At 36.4% G+C, this 24,201-nt stretch overlaps 1 protein-coding gene across 2 annotated transcripts in view; it reads right to left on the reverse strand.

Moving 5' to 3' along the window:
• Mtmr9 (myotubularin related protein 9) overlaps positions 1–24,201 on the reverse strand; it is a 43,909-nt gene that overhangs the window by 13,203 nt on the left and 6,505 nt on the right. For both annotated transcript variants that reach the window (XM_048801492.1, XM_015499416.2), the window contains 6 exons: positions 19,056–19,164; positions 14,866–14,991; positions 6,651–6,824; positions 4,407–4,624; positions 2,854–3,015; positions 133–274 (listed from right to left, as the gene is read on the reverse strand). In XM_048801492.1, the coding sequence (XP_048657449.1) occupies positions 133–274; positions 2,854–3,015; positions 4,407–4,624; positions 6,651–6,824; positions 14,866–14,991; positions 19,056–19,164 (931 nt within the window). The remainder of the gene's footprint in view (positions 1–132; positions 275–2,853; positions 3,016–4,406; positions 4,625–6,650; positions 6,825–14,865; positions 14,992–19,055; positions 19,165–24,201) is intronic.

Genomic DNA, 24,201 nt, shown 5'->3' on the forward strand with positions numbered 1-24,201 from the left:
GAAGGAAGGTAGATTAATAGACCCACAGAAAATTAAACACACAATTTAAAAATGTTAACCAATCAAAATTTCACACACGATGTCAGCTACCCCATTTCAGGATGGCAACACCTCATAGATGGCTATTCTCACCTGAAGCCACTCTCTTTCTATAAGGGCCTCGAAACCTCGGACGGTCCGGCTCCGTGGTTCCAAAATGATCTGAGCCAGGGAGGCCGCCTGCAGGGTGGAGTCAGTTCCTTCTGCTCCGTGAATCAGAACCGATGCTCCTTCCCTGGTGGAAAACCCAGACACACATGGGACACTCCCAACACTGTCAATGAACTGCTAACAATAAACACTAACTGAGTCGATATTTTAAACTTATGCACTATTCTCTGTCCTACTCTCTATTATTGGATAGACAAAGACATTATCCAGCTCCCTCACACTAAATAAAGCACTGGATAGACAAAGGGTTTCTAGAGAAAAAAAGGACTATGATGAGTCCCAAATTTCACATGGCCAGATTCCCATTAAATTATAACAAATTTCACAGCACTTTTCAGCTAAATTTTCTGTCCCTTTACAAAACTGAAAAGTGGTCCTTTTAGGAGGCTCTTACCTTTCTGCATTTTATAGTAGAGTAAAGCCTTTCCTCATCACACCTATGAACATACATTAAAATTACTTTCTGACTATGATTTCCATCTACTTCACACCACCAGCTAACTATAAGGGCACCTTCAAAAACTATAATGGATCAGGGAAATCACATTCTGAGAATCGTGGAAATAGGAAAAAAAAAACAAAAACATTAAAACTGCCAACCTAGAAAGTTGGTGGCAAAGGTACCACTGTCCCACGAGACTTACTCGGTGAATGGGATCCCACCGTTCTCAAGAGAAGGGAAGGAAACAACAAAACCAAATTAACTACATCCCTCCTGCCTTTTTTCACCCTTTTTATTAACACAATAATGAAGAAAACTTTGGAGAAAGGAAATTTCAAGTTTGATAACAACTGGCAATTTTTTTTCCACATACATATATACTTTACAGAGTAATAACAAAAGGCAATTTCCTATTATTTTCATTACAAGTCCTTCCCCCACGTTTCTCTGGCCTCTTTAGGACCTTTGTATTAATGGCTGTATAACATTCTATTATGTGATGAAGTATAACTTACTTAATCCTACAGTAAGGAAGTTGTTAATTTGAAAATAACAGACTCCCTGAAGTTCACCCATGGTAGGTCAAGAATCCCATTCTTAGGATAAAATCTAATGACAAGGCTAAAGAGTAAGAGCAAACACTTTTAAGGCTTCTAAATATACTGAATATATATTGTAATTATGTGTGGTTTATTCTAAACAATTCAATTAATTTAAGGTTTATTTTTATATTTTGAGCAATTAATTATAAGAACAAATTTTTATGGAGGTGTAAATAGTAATTTAATACATTTGACAAAAGGGAACACAAACATGGCAAAAATCAACCTGACCCCTCATGAGAGTTTGGAGATCCCTGCTCATGGAATGTGGCCAGCCCAAACTGAACACACTTGGACCTAAGGCTGCCTGGTCAGCATCATCTCATTATTGTGGCTGAAAAGGCAGACAATGTGGTAATAAATGTTCATTAAGATTTGTGTTTTAGGGGGCTGGGATTGTAGCTCACTGGTAGAGTGCTTGCCTAGCATGGTAAGGCACTGGGCACTCAGCACCACATATAAATAAATAAAAAATAAAGGTCCGTCAACAACTAAAATATATATTCAAGAAAAAAGATTTGTGTTTCACAAGAAAATAGAGGCTTCTGTACTCACACTATGAGGAGAAACCTGGTAAACTCAAGTTGAAAAGAAAGAAACCCTTTGATATTAACCTGGCTCATTCTGTAGTACTGATTTCTCTACCACAGAATCTTGATCTTCAATTTATGTATTTTCCTGGCTAAAAGGGCTTCACCTAACCCCAAAAGAAAGAACAGTGACAACCTGGTAATCCCAACTCTTAGGTGCTGCCACTAACTTACCACAAGATCTTAAGCAACCCACTCAATTACCAATTTTTTTAAATAATGAAAAATTATATACATATTTCCCTAATTTTGGAAGCATTAATAAAACAATTAAAGTCTCAAAGAAAAGTGCCACCCAACTGTGTGGTGACAAAACATCCCTACCTATGGTTTCAGTGGAATCCCCTTCTTAAAAGGGCATTCTAAGCTTCTGCAACAATTATACCAATCCTTCTGCCTCTGTTCAATCTTCTGCCTCAAGTCTCAAGGGTTAGCAACCTTCAACTGAGTGAATAGACTAAAATCATTTCACATACTGCACATCACTATAACCAGGCTTTCTCAACTTGAGATCCAGATATAACCACATGCCAAGTGGTTTACAATAAGGTATCTGAGAGATTAGAAAGAATCATCTCACTGTATCACAGAATAACTCTCCTTTCATCAATATTGCAAAAGTAAAGAGGTAAATTTGGCCCCATGAGAAGAAATAAGAAAATTACTTCCATTTCTCTTTTATAGTGTAATAAAAATAAAATTGGGAAATTGAAAATTTAAGGATTTAATTTAAAAAAAAAGGTTTAGTACTTAAAAAACTATGTCACAGAAGACGTGTGTATGTACATGGTTCATTCATTCAACAAATATTAATTATCTACTAAAAGCCACACTCTCTGCACATCCCTCCTTGATAACTGAATGTACTGACTCTCTTATACAACAATTTATAAAATCATAGATATGGAATAGGCACAAACTTCAACAGACTCTATGAACACATGTCTGGGTAAAAACAAGTCTAGTTCTCAGTGTGTGTCCCATTCAGGAAGAATAAAATGCACTTTACCTGTCAATACACTGAGCTGCCAGGCAGGCAGTGGTCAGAATCTCTTTGACATGAGTCAGCCAGTTGGAGGCCTCCAACTTACTGAGCCATCGGTCCATGTTATGCGTTTGGTCATTACAAGCTTCCACAAGTTTGATTAAGCTGTCCTGAAGAATGTGATACCTTTTAAAAGTAAAAGAGTAAGAAAGAAAACATGAAATAGAATGATAAAGGAAGAAACTAAACTAAAAACTCTGCCTCTGAATATCCTAGGGCAAAAATAATCAAATTATTATGTTGGTATACATTAATGTGAGGATGAAAGGTTAAAATATAAATATTTAAACACAAAGATGCTTCAAATGTCTGTCATGGTAAACCATCCTGCATCTGAACAGTGAACTCAGCTCACACAGCTGGGTTACCAGATTAGTAGAGAGGGCCAAAGTACTGCATTTGCAACCCACAATCACAATCCTATTCCCACTGATAGCACTACACACTGGACACTCAAAATAGAATCATCAGTATGATCCAGCAGTTTCATTTCTGGGATTAACCAGAGGAAACAGAATCAGGATCTCAAAGAGATCTATATCCCCATAGGCTCTACACTATTGGCAACAGTTAAGTTATGGAATCAACCTAATATCTATCAACAGATGAATGAGGATAAAGAATTTGTGGTACTATATACGCAATGGAATACTATTCAGCCTTAATGAAGGAAGAAATTCTGTCACTTACAACAACATAGATGAAGCTGGAAGACAACATGCTAACCAAAATAAGACAGAAACAGACAAACACTGCATGGTCTCACTTACAGGTAGAATCTAAAAAAGACAAACTCATAGAAGCAGTGTAGAATAGTAGATCTGAGTATGGGGGGAAAGCAAGGAGGTGGGGAAATGTTGGTCAAAGGATACAAACTTTCAGTCAGACAACTGTATAGCATGATTGTACAGCATGATGATGATGGTTAATAATAATATACTGTATGCCTGTAAATTACTAAAAAAATAGACCTTAAATGTTTCACCACAGAAAAATAAATACATGAGGTGATGGATATGTAAAGATTGATGTAATCACTTCATGATGTAGAAGTATATCAAAATAGCACATTGTTGCTGGGCATGGTGGCACACGTCTATAATCCCAGCAGCTCCAGAAACCGAGGCAGGAGGATCGAGAGTTCAAAGCCCGCCTCAGCAACTTAGCAAGGCCCTAAGCAACTTAACGAGACCCTGTCTCTAAATAAAATATTTAAAAAGGGCTGGGGATATGGCTCAGTGGTTCAGAGCTCCTGGGTTCAATCCCCTATACAAAAACAAAAACAAAAATAAAACATACTGTATACCACAAATAGATGCAATTTTACTTGTGAAACTTTAATAAAACTGACAAAAAAGGTCACAATGAGTTGTTCAGTCAATTGCTGACCTAAATTATTATGCAGGTTTAAAATTAATGCAGGTTTCATTTGAGCACTTGTGATTTTTAAATATCTAATGACTCTTTGCTCCAGTTAGCTTCCAATCAGAGTCCTCCCCATCTCCAGAACCTTTTACCTCTCAATGGACTTATGGATTCGCCTCCACTGGGGATAATGGGCTTCTTGTTCAAAGCCACCTCCTTTGGCTCTAGCTTGCTGAGCCACATTTAGACTCCGAGTGTCAATGATGTAGCCGCGCTTTCCTGCTCTGAGGGTAGCGTTTATCAGCTTCTCGTCTTCCTTGCACCTTCTCCCATTAGTGCCAGTGAGTGGCTGACCACTTCGCATAATTACCTAGAAGCACAATATGCTGATAATCAATAGGACAGCTTTTAAAGTTTCTGAAAACAGAAAGGAAATAGATGGATTAAGAGTACTGTCTGGAAAACAATCACAAAGCATTTTGGAGATGATTTGATCAAAAAACAAAGAAATATTTCCATGTACAAACAATAGTAATGACATAAAACAAAGGCAAAACTTATACTTTAAAACAAAATTTTTCCTATTATCTCAAAATATTTTCACATACTAAATTATATCATCTCCTCAAGATCAAATATTTCAATTCATTAAATCCATGAATTCAACAACTAACAGACCTGGCCCAGTAACAAAGACAATAATGGTCTTTGAGCCAATAAACCTTGAGTTTGGAGGGGAGTAAAATACCACAACTCCAAATTAACTGCAGACCTCTGTTGACACAGAAATGGCTCTGAAAAGCTGTCCTTCTGTAAAATGAAGTTGACGTCTGCCTACAGCAGTGACAATCAGAAGAAGCTTTTCTCTCTGATGTCCCCAGGCCTCTTTCTGCCTAGAAGGGATCTTTCCCCTGGAAGAAGAGATGGGGGTCTGAAACCTAGTGCAGACAAAGATGAGCACAGCAGTTATCACCTGGGAGACTGATCTCCCTAACAAGTCAGCCCTGGTTGACTTGGTACACAGCCTGGCTTGCTGTATACATCTTCCGTAAGAAGCTGAGTCCCTCTCTCTGCTACATTCTACCAGGTTCAGCCACCTTACTGCTCTTTGAGCCTCATACTCCAAAGCTTAGGCACGTGACAAAATCTGTATGTTCTTTTTCCTTTCATCTGTCTATAGTGTGAACTGCAAGTTCCCTAAAGAAGACACACCTACACTGAAAATCCTGCAGTGTCTGGCCGACTGGAACATCATGACTGCAGAGGTGAAATGCTGCAGACAGAGTGCCAGGATTATTTTGAACTATCTTTAGTCTCTCTTAATAGCCACTTACTACCAACCTCTGTATCTTATCTAACATTTGACTGTAATCCCAGTGACTCAGGAGGCTGAGGCAGGAGGATGACAAGTTCCAGGCCAGCCTCAGAAACTTAGTGAGATCCTGTCTCAAAGTAAATAATAAAGAGGAGTGGGGAGGTAGCTCAGAGGTAAAGCAATCTGGGTTCAATTTCTAGTACCACAATATAAATAAATAAACAATAGCAAATCTTAAAAATTCTGTTTACACTAAATATCCATTTTTAGACATTTGGCAAGGGGGTGGAAGATAGCTACAATCATCTACTAATTTACTATTGGTTTCAAAGTGAGAAGCAGAGTTTATCAGCTGAGAGAAAAAAAGAAGAGAGAAAATAATTTATAAACTAATATTTGGAAAATATCCAGCAAGTCCTTGCCTATTAAATTCCTGATTTCCACGGTTTCTTTTTTTTGGTACTGGGAAATAAGCCCAAAGGCACTTTACCACAAGCTACATCCCCAGTCCCTTTTTATTTTGCTAAGTTGCTGTGGGTCTCACTAAGTTGTTGAGGCTGGTCTCAAACTTGCCATCCTCCTGCCTCAGCCTCTAGAGTTGCTGGGATTACAGAGTGTGCCACAGCACCTAACCTGACTTCCATGTTTTACAAAGTATGAATAATTACGGATTACTCCTCTCTCTTCTGAAAATAAAAACATCTGTTCAAGTCACCATCCACATGGAAATTTGGTGAGAATAATTAAAGTACCTTACCATTATTCTGGGCAGAGAAATTTCTCATTTTTCTACCTTAAAAATGTTGCTGCGAGCATCATATAAACACTAGTTTCCTTTGCACTCTGTCCTGAAGACATGTCTATTTTTACTTTTCTAAGGGTGAGCATGATGGAAAGAATTCAATCATAGCCTCGTCAGAGAAACAAACTGCTCCTGGTTTCCTAGAGTTTATGTGATGGAAGTCCTAGTGAAAGCGACCTGGCCAGTTGCTTCCATGAACACAGAAAAATCAACCTCCCTAGGAAAAGATCCCCAGACCAAGGCTTTCAGCAGATCAAGCAGCAGTTCTGTACTACTTACCATTCCATTTTTTTTATGATAATAGCTGAGTACTGGAAAGCGCCCTCCATGTCGAAATGTAGCTACCTTCCGAAGAGCTTCATCATCAATGGATTTGGGCACTATGACAATTGGTGGGTAAGAAGGACAGACGGCAAATTCCTTATTGACATAGCTTAGCCTCCATTCACTGGTCTGAAAAACACAAAACATTGCAAAGCTAAGCAAATATCTCAACATTACAAGAGAACATGAAAAAGTTTAAAGGACTTCAGAGGTCAATTTTCACTGATGAAGAAGCAATTTCTTGGGAATTTACCAGAAGGATACCTAGCCTACACTTAAAATACCTCCAGAGTAAAGGTGCTCCACTCATCAGGGCCAGCCTCCTGCACTGCTATGTATTACTAGTTCCTAGAAAGGTCTTGCTTACATTGAACAAAACCTGTTGCTTTATAACTTCCTCTACCGTTTTTACCATGATTTCAGACAACACAGCGTAAGTTCTATATTTCACATGATATCCTATCAAATATTTACAGACAGTCATTTCCCCCTTAGTCGCCTCTTCTCCAAGTTAAATGTATTAAATACACAATGATCATAAAGGCCAGTAGAACCCCATTCCTCCTTTCTGGGGACCATCCAGTTTACCAATGGTCCTCTTAAAGCACAGCACCACTTAAGACTATAAAATTCCAGAACACTATCTAGCCAGAACTGATGGAACAAAACTACCACCTACATCAAAACCTTTGTTCCTTTCTGCTATTTAGAAAAGGAAGAAAACAAAGATTGGTAACATCTTCCTTAAGAATGATAAAACTCACTACTAGCCAGGCGCAATAGCACAGGAGGCTGAAGCAGGAAGATCACAAGTTCAAGGACAGCCTTGGCAATCTAGTGAGGGCCTAACCAATTTAGTGAGACCCTGCCTTAAAATTAGAAAACTTAAAAAAAAAAAAAAAAAAAAGGACTGAAGATGTAGCCCAGTAGTAAAGTATCTCTGGGTTCAATCCCTAATACTAAAACAAAAAAACTAGCTACTTGGACTAGACACTTAAAAGTCAATGAAATAATCTGACTCAGTAGACTAAGGACTCAAAACATACCACATAAAACTATCAAATACCTGTGTACAACCAGAGATATGAAAAATTGTGCTCTGTATGTATAATATGAATTGTAATGCATTCAGTTGTCATATGTAACAAATAAGAATAAAAAATAATAATAATAAATCTATCAAATGCCTTATTTTAAACAGCAGAAATGAAAACTGCTTGAAGACAATAAAAGGCTTTTTATAGTAAAAAGAAATTCAAATTTCCCATAATCCAGGTTGGCCTAATATACTAACCATAAACTTCACTGGTAGGAAGATGAAGCTAAAAAGTGTGTTTGATGTACTATAACATGCAGCTGGTTTTTTCATTTGTTTGTTTGTTTGTTTGTTTTTGCATTGCTAGGGAATTGAACCCAGGGTCTCAGGCAAAAACTGGTATTTTAAAAACTTGCACAAAATTCAACACCAATTTTTAATTACTTTGTTTTTCTACTTTTCAAAGAAGGAGAAGGGGAAGGGGAAGGAGAAGGAGAAGGAGCAGTAGCAGTAGTAGTTTCTAAAAGATTCATTACCAAAAAAAAAAAAATAGTTACCCATTTCCTGGGCACCTGGGCACCCATCCCGATTCCATTTCTCCAAAGTCAATTATTTTCAAGATTATTTTCTATGTGAGTGTTTACCTCCAAATTTCTAAATAGAATGCTGAGGCTTTTATTCCTTGAGTTTCTACTATTACATAATTATTTTCTGACTTCCTACTCTAAAGAATGATATGGTCCTCCATTTGATTTGCAATGCCACTCTGATAATAAAAGTTTTTGAGAGTACAGGGCAGCTCTCTATTCTAAGCCACTGGTCTATCTTAATAATTTCCATAGCTTTTAAAATAAGCTTGATGTCTAGTAGGCTGCATTCTCTCTTCCTTCCATTTTTGTCTTTAATAGTAACATGGCTCCTCTTGGTCCTTTGCTCTTCCATGTAACTTTTATCAATTCCATGTACAAATCAATTGGAGTTTCAAAAAGGTATACAGACTTTATACATCAGTTAAGAGAAATCTCCCTATCTAGGACATACTATTCTGCTCAGTTAAGCTTTAATTTTTTCCATAAAGCTGTACAATTTTCTCAGTAAAAGCCTTATATAGAGCTGGGGTTCTGGCTCAGCGGTAGAACACTGGCCTCACACATGCGAGGTCCTGGGTTCGATCCTCAGCACCACATAGATAAATAAAATAAAGATATTGTGTTCAACTACAACTAAAAAAAAAAAAAAAAAAAAAAAAAAAGCCTTATGTATCTTTGCTTAGATACATTCCTAAAGACATGACAAAGTATGTTGCATTTTAACTGCATCTTTGCTTACAATCTCCTGATCCGTTCATCTTCCTACATAGACCACATAATCAGCAAATAATAGCAATTTTGCTTTTTTCATTTTATTCCTTTTCCTTGTATTTTCCCCCTTATTGACCTGAGTAGGAACAGTAATGGTGGCACATTTGCCTCACTCTTGAACTCAGAGAATGACAAAAAGTGCTTTTTGTATGCTTTTGGGAGTCACCATTAATCATTTTGGGTTTCTGTTTGTTTTTGTAATGCTGGGATCAAACTCAGAGCCTCACACATGTTAGGCAAGTGCTTTCCCACTGACACCTACCAGACACCTACCCCCATCTGTGTGTGTGTGGCGGGGCTTCTCAGATTAAACCAAGGATCTTGCACATGCTAAGCACACACTCCACCAATGAATTAAACCCCCAGAACTGTTAAGAGGTTTTATCATGAATACATAGCTATCAAACTTTTTTCTCTTCTATCTAATACCATGTAGGTAGCTTGTCTTTTCCTTCTTGCTAATTGTGTAATATTAGCTTTGCTTTGCTGTTCAGGGACTAGACAACAACATGGCTCAGATTTCTTTTTGACCACCCTATGTGGTGTTTGCTGGGACACCTTAACCTCTTTAGGTTCAATTACTTTTACTGAGTCTAAAGAATTCTCAATTATTGTCTATTTAAATACTACCTTTCTTTCACTTTCTGTATTATCTGCTTCTGGAACTCTTATGTGATAAATAAATATTGGATCTTCTTTCTTTACTATGAATGCTCTAACCTCTTTTTTCCCCCAGCTTCCTTGTTTCTCTATTCTGTATTCTGGGTAATTATTTCAAACCTGTTCCAGATTTCTCTTTAGCTCTTTCTAACCAGCTATTTAATCTTTACATTAAATTATTTTCTCTACTTTTTAATCACCTTTAAGACAAAAGGTGAAAAGTAAGTTATACATCTTGACTGCATAATTTCATGGGTCTTGACAGTTGGCACACCTGGTAAATATCCAATGCTAAGAAATCACTAATCTATTTTCCATTGTTTTTGAAGTAACACCTAAATCTCTCTGGGAGTGCAGCTCAGTGGTAGAGTGCATGCAAGGCCCTGGGTTCAAGCCCTAGCGCACATACAACACACACACAAACCTATTACAACCAAGGTCATAAAGATTTTTTTCCTGTGCCTTCTTCCAGATGTTTTGGCTGTTTTAGATCTACAATACATTTAGGTCTACCACATATTTTGAGTTGTTTGTGGATGGTTTGAGGTACCCATCTAGATTTTCTCATATGGAGATCAAATTATTCCAAAGGTATTGGCTGAAAAAGCTATCTTTTCCCTATGAAATCACCTTGCTACCTTTTGTCAAAAATCAACTGCCCATAAAGGGAAAGGTTTCTTTCTGGACCCTATATTCTGCTCATCTGTTTGTCCTTATGCCAATATCATTCTTTCTTGATTACTGCCATTTTATATGAAGCTCTAAAATCGAGCATTTTAAATACTTTATTTTTTTCAAAGGTGTTTTGGCTATTCTAGTCAATTTGCATTTCAATATAAATTTTAGACTCTCTTTCATTTCTACAAAATCACCTGTTGGAATACTGATAAGGATTGCATTGAATTTATAGATCAATTTGGACAGAACTGCCACCATAGTGAGCCCAATCCAGCCTATGCCTGTTTCTGTAAATAAAGTTTTATTGGAATCTGGTACACCTATTCATTAGTGTATTGTCTACTGCTGTTTTCATGCTACAACAACAGAGTCGAGTAGTTACAACAGAGCACATGATCAGTGAAACCTAAAATATTCACTATCTTGTCCTTCCCCAAGTCAACTACTGATCTTAACCATGTTGTTTTGCAATTAATGAACACAGTATATCTCCTTTTATTTAAATTTCCTACAACTTCTGTCACCATTGTTTTGCATCTTTCAATATACAGATCCTGAACCAGGTTAAATTTATTCCTAAGTATTTTATTCATGTTAAGAGTGACTGTTGCCAATGCAACTGATCTTTTTATTTCCTTCTTTTTTGGGTACCAGGGATTGAACTCAGGGGCACTCAACCACTGAGCCACATCCCCAGCCCTATTTTGTATTTTAGAGACAGGGTCTCACTGAATTGCTAAGCACCTCGCTGTTGCTGAGGCTGGCTTTGAACTCGAGATCCTCCAGGCCTCAGCCTCCCAAACCATTGGGATTATGGGGTGCACGTTCTTCTTTTTCTTTATGACATTGTCTTGAACTTCTCCAACTTCTGGACTCAAGTGATCCTTCCACCTCAGCCTCCCAGTGCTGTGATCATAAGTGCACACCCAACTTTGTATACTGATCTTATATCAAGCAATTTTGCTAAACTTGCTTATTAATTCTAATTATCTTATTGCTTTCTGCCTTTATTTTTACTCTCTCCCTCTTTCTGTTTTTGTCCTCCCTAGCTTCCTAAGTTGGTGTTTAGGTCCATGCTTTTAGACTCATTTTCTTTTCTCATGTGAGAATTATAAGTTGCACACTTATCTCCAAACTCTGCCTTACCTATACTCCACAGATTTTGAGAAATTGCATTCTCATTATTTTTTGTTCACAATATTTTCTAAGTGGTTTCGTATTTGAACCACAGATCATTTATAAATATTCTGTGTAATTTAGAAATATTAGGAGATAGATATTCCTAGATATCTTAGTGTTATTGATTTATAATATATTTGAGGTCAAAGATTATAGTCTATGTGATTTCAATCCTAGTAAATTTATTTAGATTTAGTTAACACCCCAGTTTATGGTTTCTCCTGGGAACACACCACGTGCCTCTTGAAGAATGCATATTATGGAGAAGTTAAAGCAGCATTCTATAAATATTAAACAATGTTCTTCAGACCAGATCTTTTATGTCTCTACTTGTCTTGCTGTTGTTATTTTAGCCTAGTTCTATTAATTGACAAGAGGACCATTTTAATAATATCTTATCCTGACTGTAGAATTGCATATTTCTTCATTTCTGTCAACGTGTGCTAATACATACATACATATGTTAAATATAAAATGACCTTTTTCATTATTATAAATGTGCCTGTCTTAAAGTCTTTTTATTTTTTAATCTGGAATTAGCAGTTACTCATGCCTTTTTATGCTTATTATTTGTTCAGTACATCTTTTTTCATCCATTTTCAAACTATCTGTGTTTATATTCAAAACACATCTCTTATACACAGAACACATCTGGATCTTCTATTTTTCTTTAATTCATTCAGACAATTTCTGCCTTTTAATTGGAGTGCCTGACTCACCAATATTAAAATATATATTGTTATAGCTGGACTTTAGTCAAGCATTTAATTATTTTGTTTGTTCCCTGTTTTTATTGCTGTTTCTTCTTTCTTGCCTTCTTCTGGATTAAATATTTTTTAGAATTCCAGTTTAACTTTTTAAATATATTTCTTTGCATTTTATTAAAGCAATAGCTCCAGGTTACTGGTTTTCAAACAGGGGTGATTTCTGCCCCAAGGGAACATTTGTCCATGTCTGGAATCAACTAGGGAGTGGGAGGGAGAATGCTACTGGCAAATGGTAGTGCCCGTGCCTGGGATGCTGCTAAACATACTCTGAGGCACAGGGAAGCCACCTGCAACAAGAATTTAAGAGCCCAAACGTCAACACTGCCAAGGTTGACTAATCCTATTCTCAGGATGACATTATACATCTTAAAGATATCTTAAATATCTTTAACATTTATCTTTAATTAAATATTATAATTTACATCTTTAACTTAAATATGATAACACTTCTATTTATTTATATTTACCTTATATATTTATACTTATAAATAAAATTACATTTACTTAAATATTAGCCTATATTATATAAAATGTAAAACACTTGCCAACTCTTTAGGTGTATGTATCCACTCAGCCATTCCAGACTAAATTCTGACGCTATTGCTTCCAGGTGTAGTCTATCTACACACATGAACAGTGCAAAGGCAGTGTTTTAATTTTTGCTTTTGTCTTCTTTTTATTTTAAGCTTACTTTTTCTTACCTTAGTAGTTTCTACAGCTGTTTTAAAATCCTTGTGTGATAATTTGAACTTCTGAGTCATCCTGGGGTCAGTAATTGTTGGTCATTTTTTCTCAGGGGGAGTGGGTGACATTATCCTGGTTCAACTTTGGATTGTATCCTAGACATCTGAGATACACTAAGGAAACATACATGCTCCACATAGGCATCGTATGCTATGCCTTTGGAGAATGCTGAAGTTTTGTTTTAGCAGGCAAATAATTTGGTAAGACTTATCTGCAAACTCTAGCACTGTGATGCAAGGCAGCTCAGCCCTGTGGCCAAACTGCCCCCAAGTCAGCCAGAGACTGGAGGCAGTATGCAGGATCAAGGATCCCCTTCTATGGCCAATTCCTGTCCAGAATTCGGCACTCCTCTCCTGCATCTCTGGCTGCCCTAGGCTCCCTCCCCTGGCTTTTCCCACCAGAGAAAGAGGGCTTTCTACTAGAATGTTAGCTGCTTCACATCAATAATGCCACAACCATGCTACCCTCAGGACAAAGCCCGCCCACACATGCAAACACAGGAAACTCATTGTGCCATTCACTTCCTCTAAACATTGACTCCCTTTAAAATATGCTGGTTTTTGTTTACTAACCAGGTAGTTTGGGGTAGATGATTCCACTGTCATTGATAACTGCAGAAGGGCTTGTGAGATAGGAGCTACTCAACCAGAACCAGAACCAGAACCAGAACCAGAACCAGAAGCAAAACCTAATCATCGCCTTTTGCATACAAAATTTCTAAAGTGCTAGCAGAAGGAATACAGATAAGCTATATGTGTATTTCAGCAAAGAATCTGAAATAATCTTTCTGGATAATTCTTGAATAACAGCATGCTAGAAGTGGAAGAATTCTTGAGATCATTTTGCTCAACACTTTTTCATTCTGCCAACAATAGGCTCCTAGCAAGTTAAGCCATCAATAATGTATCTGGGATACAACACAAAGTATCTTTACAGCTACGTTTTTATTCTTTCTTTTCAATACCATATCTTTGGGACTAATGGAACTTAAAAAAAATCCCCGCATGAGAATATAAAATCCCTTTCCTTTCTCACTTGGCTGCTATAGATACCTTTGCTCTTTAAATTCCATGGTTCCTTATCCCTTTGTCTTGGGCCCCTCAATGCTCACTTATAGAGGTTATCATAAAAGTATGAGGAAGAAGAAAGAAGTAAACTAGCCAGAACAGGGAAAAAAAGAACCTAATTTTAGCTACCTGGTCTGACTAACCCATATTAATAAAAGTTAACCCATAGAAACAAATGTGCTAGATGGTTCTTTGGTACTATCTGAAGCACCCAGTGGATTCAATGGGTTCAATACAATTGTGATGATGGCTCAGAACCTAATTACTAGACATGAAGTTGTTTCTAAGGAGACACGTCCAACAATTAACTCACAATATGCCAGGACTACTTTTATGCACATACTAATGTTTTATCAATGTCATTTTCAAAATTTAAAAAGTAATATTTAGAATACATTAATCTTCTGGAAGAAAAGGCTTTTCAGCTGCAGCAGTGAACAAATCATACAAATCTCTGAATGTCAGAGACTGCGATATGAACAACTAATAGAACATCTTTTAGGCACAGGTAAGACAACTTCACTTGATCTCTCTTCAAAGGAAAGTTATCATTCTCACAAATGAGACAAAATGCTGCGTTGTTTCTAATTACCCATAATTACCAAACATTAACTCACAGCTGAAGAGTAGAGTTCAAACTCTTGCTCAGGAAGGAAGGAATGCCAAACATTAACTCACAGCTGAAGAGTAGAGTTCAAACTCTTGCTCAGGAAGGAAGGAATGCCAGCCATCTTCTATCACCTCAAACATGGGCCGGTAGAAGAAAGGATACATCAGAGTGACAGAGTCCAAGGTAGACAATGCCTAGTGATAGAAAAAAGAAACATGCCATAACTTCAGCACATTCTAACTGAAGAAATGGGAGCAAGCACATGCCTTGCCTAATTATGATACACACCCATTACAGCTCTCTAACTTTTTATTTATAGACATAGTGATAGTCTTACTGAAGCCAATTTCCATGTTTCCAGCATCTAATAAAGCACCTGATATACAACATTCATCCAATATGTATTGCTGAATGAAAAGAAAAAAAAAAAGAAAAACTTTGCACACAATGGTACAATTTTCTAGGAGAAAATGAAACTACTCTTCATACAATTTAATCAAGTTTAATAAAAAGGTCCAAGAACTTCTAGGGATCAGAGAACAAAGAGTTTTGAGTTATTCAGTGAGGTCTTGGCTAAAATCCAGTTACTAGCTATTTAAACATATGTAAATTATTTATTTGTTTGTTTTGTGTGTAAATTATTTATAATGAGTGCCTTATAGTAAGTGCAAACAAAAATGATAAAGCTCAGTGGCCAAAACTCGGTCAAGAGACAGACCACTGGACTCAGGTTCCAAATCTAGCTGTGCAGTAGCAGGTAAGAAGTGGGCAAGTCCATTTATCTCTACACCTCAATTGCTCAACTGTAACAAGGGAGAAATAACAATACCCAGGGGCCCTGTAAGGTTACCAGCAGCATTAAGAGAGATCACATATGCAACAAGCATACATGCAATGCTCCTGGCACCTAAGGAAACAAAATGTAATTTTAGCTATCATATGTGCCTTGTGTGAGGAAATTCAATCAATGTTCATTTCCTCCATCTTAGAACCAATATGCCAATTGGTGAGGTATTTTCATATCTTTATGCTACAGTGACCTGGTCTCAAGTTGGGGTAATAACTCTATGGTCCCCAAATGAGATTACATTCATCTGCAGTACTTGAATTTGGGGTAATAAACCAGGAAAACCTGAGCAGATGGAGGGACAGACAGATGGAACATCATTCCTCGCCTGGCAGATACGTCTTTTTGACAGGGGGTTACAGAAAAAAGCAATACTATGGCTGGGAAAGAAGGGCACCTAATCAATTAGCATAGTTCAAAGGGCAGTAAACTCACTTGGGGGAGGTTATGACAAGTCTCAGAACCCCACAGCTCTCAGAAAGAAGTTACCTCCCTCTAGGTCACAGTAGGGTCTGGCTCACAAAAGGATATGCCCATGATTTCCAATACTGCACTGGATATGTAGTTCAGCAGTTTAACAAAAACCATCCCTGTCCAAAGTTATTTATAAACTTTGTCCAAAGTTATTTGTCTTTGGATGCCAACTGCACCAATAGAAGCACAAAAGCACAAGCCCACATCTGTTCTACGTCAGAGCTGCTTTAGTCAGTTCAACTGGTTTTTTTCTTTTCAGTGCTGAGGAAAAAATCCTGGGCCTTGCACATGGCAGCTGCTATTTTAAATGTAAATCAACAACCACTCTGTAGGCAATAAGCATTCACATTTCTACTTGTGATTATGTTTTATATCACTAGAGATAAGTCTTCTCCTTTAAACACATTAATGCTAGAAGAACTGAAAACATTTCAATTCTAAAAGGCAGCTGAAACTCGGCAGGAAAAAAAGCTTCATCATGCTTCTTTCTACAATTTAGAAAACTGAGTACTTGCCAGTTATTCTTCCAATGGAAGTCTATCTGTGGCAGCAGAATATTTTGGGGTAAGCAGACTCTTCTTGATTATAAAGAACAGGTAGAGGAAGCCTATGCTATTGAGGGAATCACTTATCACCCCTAAATTAAGATGTATGCAGCATGGAGGATCGGGGTTGGATGCCAGGCAAAGGCTTGTGGCCAGGTCTACTATATGTATTTGCTATGCTATGAAAACATTCAATAGAGCACTCATTTTCAGAGGTCAAATTAGAAAGATAGCTTATTATTTATGACTTTTCAACCCTAAGAGTTTCTACACAATGAGTCAATTTCTAAAGAGTTCTGGGTAATATACAACCATTTAGGCAACTGATTGGTGTCAGCTGCTATCAAAGCTAAGTGAATGCAATCAATAAGTGGGCAACAAGCTCTGCCCCTTTCTTCACCACTGGCAGCATCTCTAACACCCACCAGCCGGCCATCTCACAGATCACTAGTCAGAGAGAGAAGAACAAAAATGTGGATAGGTCAGTAAAAATCCAACCTCACATTTTCAAACACACCCCCCACCCCCGCCACACACATTCATATTCTCTCCCCACCCCCCCACCCCCACCTCCTTTCCCCACCTTCTCTCTCCCTCTCTCTCAACTGAAGAGAGCCAGTGGCATTCCTCTGCCCAAATAGTGGAACATTATTTCAACTTAATGCTCTGGAATTTACAATGCTTTCTCACTCAAGTTGAAGAATGTGGCCAAACCAGTGTCATGTTACTTTCAAATGACAACTGTGTAAAACAGTTCACTTCATCTTCTCATTTCCTTAAATATTTGAAGTTTAGCAAATGCACAAAAAAGGTTACATGCCATTCACTCAAAATGGTTGCTTCTCTATTTCTCTAATCTTATATCAAAAACAAGCAATATATCCTACTACTTATAGATTTTTAAGAATTTCTCCCTTTTCTTCCTCTATAATTATCTAGAAAACAATACAAACCCAGAGCTAATTAATAAAATTTAGTGGCAATGATTTAGCCTAAAGTAACTTAAAACTTGAGTGCATACCCAATTTGGTTAGGATGAGGTGAAAATAATATAAGCTCTTCAACTGAAATTTAAATTATTCAAGTAAAATTTCTATTACTTGTGATCTGAACCAATGTTCAACATTGTTTAAGTAAATACAAAGCAAACACATCCTGTCGTAAGCAAACTGATGAAAATGAATGTAAACGGAAAAGTAAATGGAAATTCATTTACTAAAAAACAAGACTAAAACCACAGGTGATAGTGACTTGCTTTAGTCGTGAGGATCTGTTGCAGTGATGTGGACTTATTATACACAACTGAATGGTACCTGTAGACATGTTTAAGATAGTAAATATCATATGGATATTTTTCCCACAAATTCTTACCATTAAACTTCACTCAGCAAATGACAGAAGGCACTCAAATGGTAGCTATATTCACACATATTATACTAAGCACTCCACAAAAATCAACTAATAACATTCTTACAACCTTAAAAGGTAGGAAATATTATTCTCCTTTTACAAAAAAGTAAAAAACTAGTTGTCAGAGAGATTAAAAACTTTGCCCATGGTCATAAGCTACCAAGCAATAAAGTCAAGAATCAAACTGTATTATAACAAGAATCATATTACATTATTAATATTTCTACCCAAAGGTATAGGGTTGCATCTATTACAAAAGATATACTAATATATTAAGAAAAAAAAATCTGTGTGTAGTTACTTTCCTGGAAGAGAAAAAAGGAAACACTCTCATTAATGGTTCTCAATGTTTGAGGAAGCCCTCAGAAGGTGGGGAATGGTGTGAGTCAATGGGGGCTTCTACATCCCCCAATACATACTCACTGTAATGTGACCCAAATCAATTCTAGCTGTTATTTATTTTATTGGCTTAAAATTCCACATATGATGCTATTTGAAAAAAAAAAAAAAAACCCTTTGGAGCAGCAAAAAAAAGTTGACCAACTGTCTTTGATTCAGAGAAAAATATTAAGATTTAAATAATAAACATGAAATGTCAAACAAGACTGTAAAGTTTCTCCAAAGAACCCCTTTACTAAATTCTCTAAATTTTCCCCATTAACTACATACTCGTACATACTCAAGTAAAACAATATCTATTATTTGACCACTATGAACCCATGGAAATTCTATAAAGTCCCTGGAATGCAATTCCACAGAAATCTAAGCAGTTCATGGAATAAGGGTTACTCATATAAAATGATTAACACTAAAAACTGCTATATGTCAAAACAGTCCCATGACACTCAAGTAAACAATGAGTCAGGATAAGGCTTTTCCTGTCAGTTTTCAGTATCTGAATCACAAAACATGATAAAACAGCTGAATTCAGTCAGAATGTAACATTTTTCTTTCTACCAGATTTTGCCTCCAAAATACTTACCTCAATGGAACTGGCTATATTTAAACATTCCTCCATTCCAGGAATATCCAACTGAATAATTCGAAAATCTTTACATTTTATGATGATAGTACCCAGAGATCCCACAAATCTGTAAGAAATTACAAATCATACTTAGGAATACATACATTCCTAATTTTAAATATATGATTATTTCTTTGAAAAAAATGCAGTTGCAATCAACAACTTTATCTAACTTCCCTCCCCACTTAGTCTAATTAAGAATCAAGTTTGCATCACTAAAATGTTAGCCATAAAGTATTTAAAACACATGTACCTAAAATTTTTTCAAATTTGTAAAATAATTCACATTAGGTTAAGTCATTTAATGAAGATTACTTGGAATCTTACTCCAATAGGAAAAAAGATCTGTAATTAACATGTTAAGCATCTGTAGAGAAATGTTCTGCAGCATAGGAAAATTGTTATTTCAGATTGTATCTACTTCTAAGATTATAGAAACTCATTAAATATCTCTTTTCAATATTTAAAACTATGCACTTGTAAGAGAGAAGACCCAAATAAACAAAATTAGAGATGAAAAAGAAGATGTCACTACAGACACTTCTGTAATCCAGAGGATCATTAAGAACTATTTTGAGGACAGGGGGTTGTATGTAGCCCAGTGGCAAAGCGCTTGCCTAGCATGTTGTGAGGCACTAGTCGATCCTTAGCACCACATAAAAATAAACAAATAAATAAAGGCATTCTGTCCATCTACAACTACAAAAACATTTTTTAAAAATGTTTTGGGGGGCTGGGGTTGTGGCTCAGCGGTAGAGTGCACTCCTAGCACAAGCAAGGCCCTGGGTTCAATCCTCAGCACCACATAAAAATAAATAAAATAAAGGTATTACGTCCAACTACAACTAAAATATAAATATTTTTAAAAAGAACAATTTTGAAAATCTATACTCCAATAAACTGGAAAATCTAGAAGATACTGACAAACAATTAGATATATATGACCTGCACATATATTGAATCAGGGAGATATAGAAAACCTAAACAGGCCAATATCAAGTAATGAAATTGAAACAGCAATTAAAAGTCTTCCAACAAAGAAAAGTCTAGAAACATGGATTCTCAGCTGAGTTCTACCAGGTCTTTAAAGAAGAACAACACACTTTCTCAAATTACTCCATTAAATTGAAAGGGAGAGAACACTTCCAAATATATTCTATGAAGCCAATATAACTCTGATGCCAAAACCAGTAAAAGACACATCAAGGAAAGAAAACCCAGATGAATCTATATTCCTGATGAACTCAGATACAGAAATCCTTAGCAAAATATTAGCCAACAGTATTCAGAAACACACCAAGAAGATAATACACCATGAACAAGTGGGTTTCATCCCAGGGATGCAAGGTTGGTTCAACACACACAGATCAATAAATGTAATTCACCACGTAAATAGAATTGAGGACAATAATCATATGATCACCTCAACAGATGCAGAAAAGGCCTTTGCTAAAATCCAGCACCCATTCATGTTAAAAATGCTAGACACACTAGGGTGAAATATAATTTACTTCAACATTATAAAAGCTATGTATGACAAATCCAAAGTCAAAATCATACTGAATGGAGAAAAACTGAAAGAACTGCCTTGAAAATCAGGACCAAGACAACTACTATTCAACATAATTCTCAAAACTCTAACCAGAGCAATCAGACAAGAGAAAGAGATTAAAAAGTTACAAATGACATGATCCTTTATGGAAAAGACTCAAAAAAAACTCCACTATAAGACATCTAGAGCTGATAAATGAATTCAGCAAAGTAGCAGGATATAAGATCAACACTCATAAATCATCAGGCTTCCTATACTCCAACAAATTATGCAAAGAAAGAAATCAGGAAAACCCTCCCTTTCACAATAACCTCAAAAAAATAACAAAATAAAATACTTAGGAATTAATCTAATCAAGGAGGTAAAAGATCTCTACAATGAAAATAATAGACACTAAAGAAAGAAATTTAAGAAGAACTTAGAAGATAAAAAGAACTCCAATGCTCTTGGATAGGCAGAATTAATATTGTCAAAATGGCCCATACTATCAAAAGCAATATATGGATTCAATGCAATCCTCATGAAACACCTCTGACATTCTTCACAGAACTAGAAAAAAAAAAAGTCCTTAAATTCATTTAAAAGAATAAGAGACTCAAGAATAGCCAAAGCAATTCTAAGAGATAAGAGTAAGGCAGAAGACATGAAGACACCTGATCTCAAGTTATACTAGAGAGCTATGGTAACAAAAACAGCCTGGTATTGGCATCCAAATAGACATGAAAACCAATGGAATGGAAGACAGAGACAAACCCACATACATGGCAGCCATCTGATACTTAACAAAGGAACCAAAAATACACACTGAAGAGCCTTTTTAACAAATGGTTTGGGAAAACTGGATAGTTATATGTGGAAAAATAAAATTAGACTCCATCTCTCACCAGCACAAAACTCAAAAGATCAAAAATTGAGGAATTAGATCAAGAAATTTGCAACTGCTAGAAGAAAACACAGAGTCAACACTTCATCATATAGATGCAGGCACCAGCTTCCTCAACAAGACCCCTAAAGCCCCAGATACAAAACCGTAAATCAGTAAGTAGGATGTCATCATGTTAGAATCTGTAAACAAGTCAGGATGGCGCCCAGCAAATGTTAGAGTCTGTAAACAAGTCTGGATGGCGCCTGGCAAAATGCCAGAGGGAGTGGTTTGTGAAGTAACACCAGCAAGCCACTAAGTGTGGAGATTCCTTATTGGTTGACTGATGTATCTAGTTTATGTTAATTAGATAAGCTGTGTGAAATGTATAAATACCACTCCTGTCCTACAATAAACGGCTTCCACTCCTGCTGTATCAATGTACACAAGTTATTTGTCACCCCCCCACACCCCGGTTATTTTGCCCAGCCAGCCGGGCTGTGGCATCATCATATTAAAAAGCTGTATTTGTATTATTTATAGAAAGAAATTCTAAAAAGTAAAAAATAAAGAGGCAATTCCTCAAAAGACACAAACTACCAAGGAACATTCAAGAAGAAATAGTCTGACTAGTTCTGAATCTATTAAAGAAATTGAAATTTCCTTAAAATCCTCCCCACAAAGAAAACTCCAGCCCCAGATGGCTTCACTGATGAATTCAACAAGACGTTTAATGGAAAAACACTACCAATTCAAGACAAAACTCTTCCAGCAAATTGAAGAGAAGGGAATTACTTCTTAAGTTATTCCACAAGACCAGTATTATCCTAATACAAAAAACAGACAGACAGACTACAAACCAATATCCATCATGAACATAAATGCAAAATTTCTAACCAAAACACTGGTAAATCAAATCCTACAACATACAAAAAGGACAAAAAATCACGACTAATTGGGGTTTATCCCAGGAATGCAATGTTAGTTGAACATTTGAAATCAAGTTATACATCACACGGACAAACTAAAAAGAGAAAAACCTCATATCTTCTATCTCAACAGATACAGAGAAAGGCGTGACAAAATCCCACATCTGTTCTTGCTTAAAATCAAAACAAACAACAACAACAAAAACTTTCAACAAAATAGAAACAGAAGGTAGAAACAACTTTCACAGCTTGTTAAGAGCAATTACATTAAAAAAAAAATCTAAGCCTAATAGCCCACTTAATGGTGAAAATTTCTTTCTGCAGTAAGATCAGGAATAACACTGAAAGATTCACTCCAACTTCATCTATCCAACATTGTACTGAAAATTATAGCTGGTGCAGGAAGGCCAGAAGAACAAATAAAAGATACCCATGTTAAAAAAGAAGACAATTGTATTCACAGATGATATGATTGTGTATTTAGAAAATCAAATGGGGGCTGAGATTGTGGCTCAGAGGCAGAGTGCTTGGCTACCATGTATGAAGCACTGGGTTCAATTCTCAGCACCACATATAAATAAATAAAATAAAGTCCACTGACAACTAAAAAAATATATATATTTTAAAACAAATCCATATTTCTTGCAAAACATTAGTATTAAAAAAGAAAAGAAAATCCAATGGATTGAGGGTGGAGCTTAGTGGTAGGGCACTTGTGTAGCATGCACAAGTTTAATTCCCATCACCATAAAATGAATTTCACAGAAATCCTCTCATTGAAAAACATGTTCAATGAAAGTACAAAAAAATGGTTCACTACTCACAGTTCCCAAGAGGAGGGGCCACAACATGCCACACCACATAAGGCCACACAGTGTGCTCTAGGTCGGTCAGAAAGAAGGAACAAGGAGAAAGCATGGGGCCAGGATCTTCACAGTGTTTCTGGGATAGTGGTTCTGACTCACAGGGGAATGAATATACCTGGATGTGGTTGGTTTGCCCATCAAAGGCATCGAGCAGGCAAGTTGTTTGCTATCTCTAGGAATAAGCTAATCCTGGGAGGGGCAGTCAATTCACACATTTACAAGGCCCTAAGATGTTGAAGTATCATGAAATATACAAAATAAGAAGCATGACTAATGCAAATGAACAAATGGAAATTGAAATTAAAAAATAACAGCACTAGGGTCTGGGGCTATGGCTCAGTGGTATAGTGCTTGCCTGGCACACGTGAGGCACTGGTTCGATCCTCAGCACCACATAAAAAAATAAAAGTATTGTGTCCACCTACAACTAAAAAAATACATAAAAGTTAATCAATTAAAAAGAATAACAGCACTAAAAGTAATATTAAAATATAAAATGTACAGAAGAAAAGCTGACCAAAGAATTTAAAGACCTAAGTGAAAATCACAAACTTGGCTGAAAAAATATTAAAAGATCTAAAAAAATAAATGGAAAAATATATTTTGTTCATAGGTTGCCAGACTCAAGATTTTAAGAGGTCAATTCTACCAAAATTAATCTACTGATTCAACATATTCTAATGCAAATCATTGCAGGCCTTTATGTAGAAATTGAAAAGCTGATTCTAAAAATTAAATGAAAATGCAAATAACATCACACAGCCAACCAACTTTGAATAAGAACAAATGTGTAAAACTTTGATCTGGTTGGTTAATAGTACATAGTTTTCAGACTTAATAGAAACCTACAGTAGCTTATAGTGTGATAATGGCATGAAGAGAAACAAATGGATCA

Source organism: Marmota marmota, unplaced genomic scaffold (genome assembly GCF_001458135.2).
Source record: "Marmota marmota marmota unplaced genomic scaffold, marMar, whole genome shotgun sequence".
Lineage (NCBI taxonomy): Eukaryota > Metazoa > Chordata > Mammalia > Rodentia > Sciuridae > Marmota > Marmota marmota.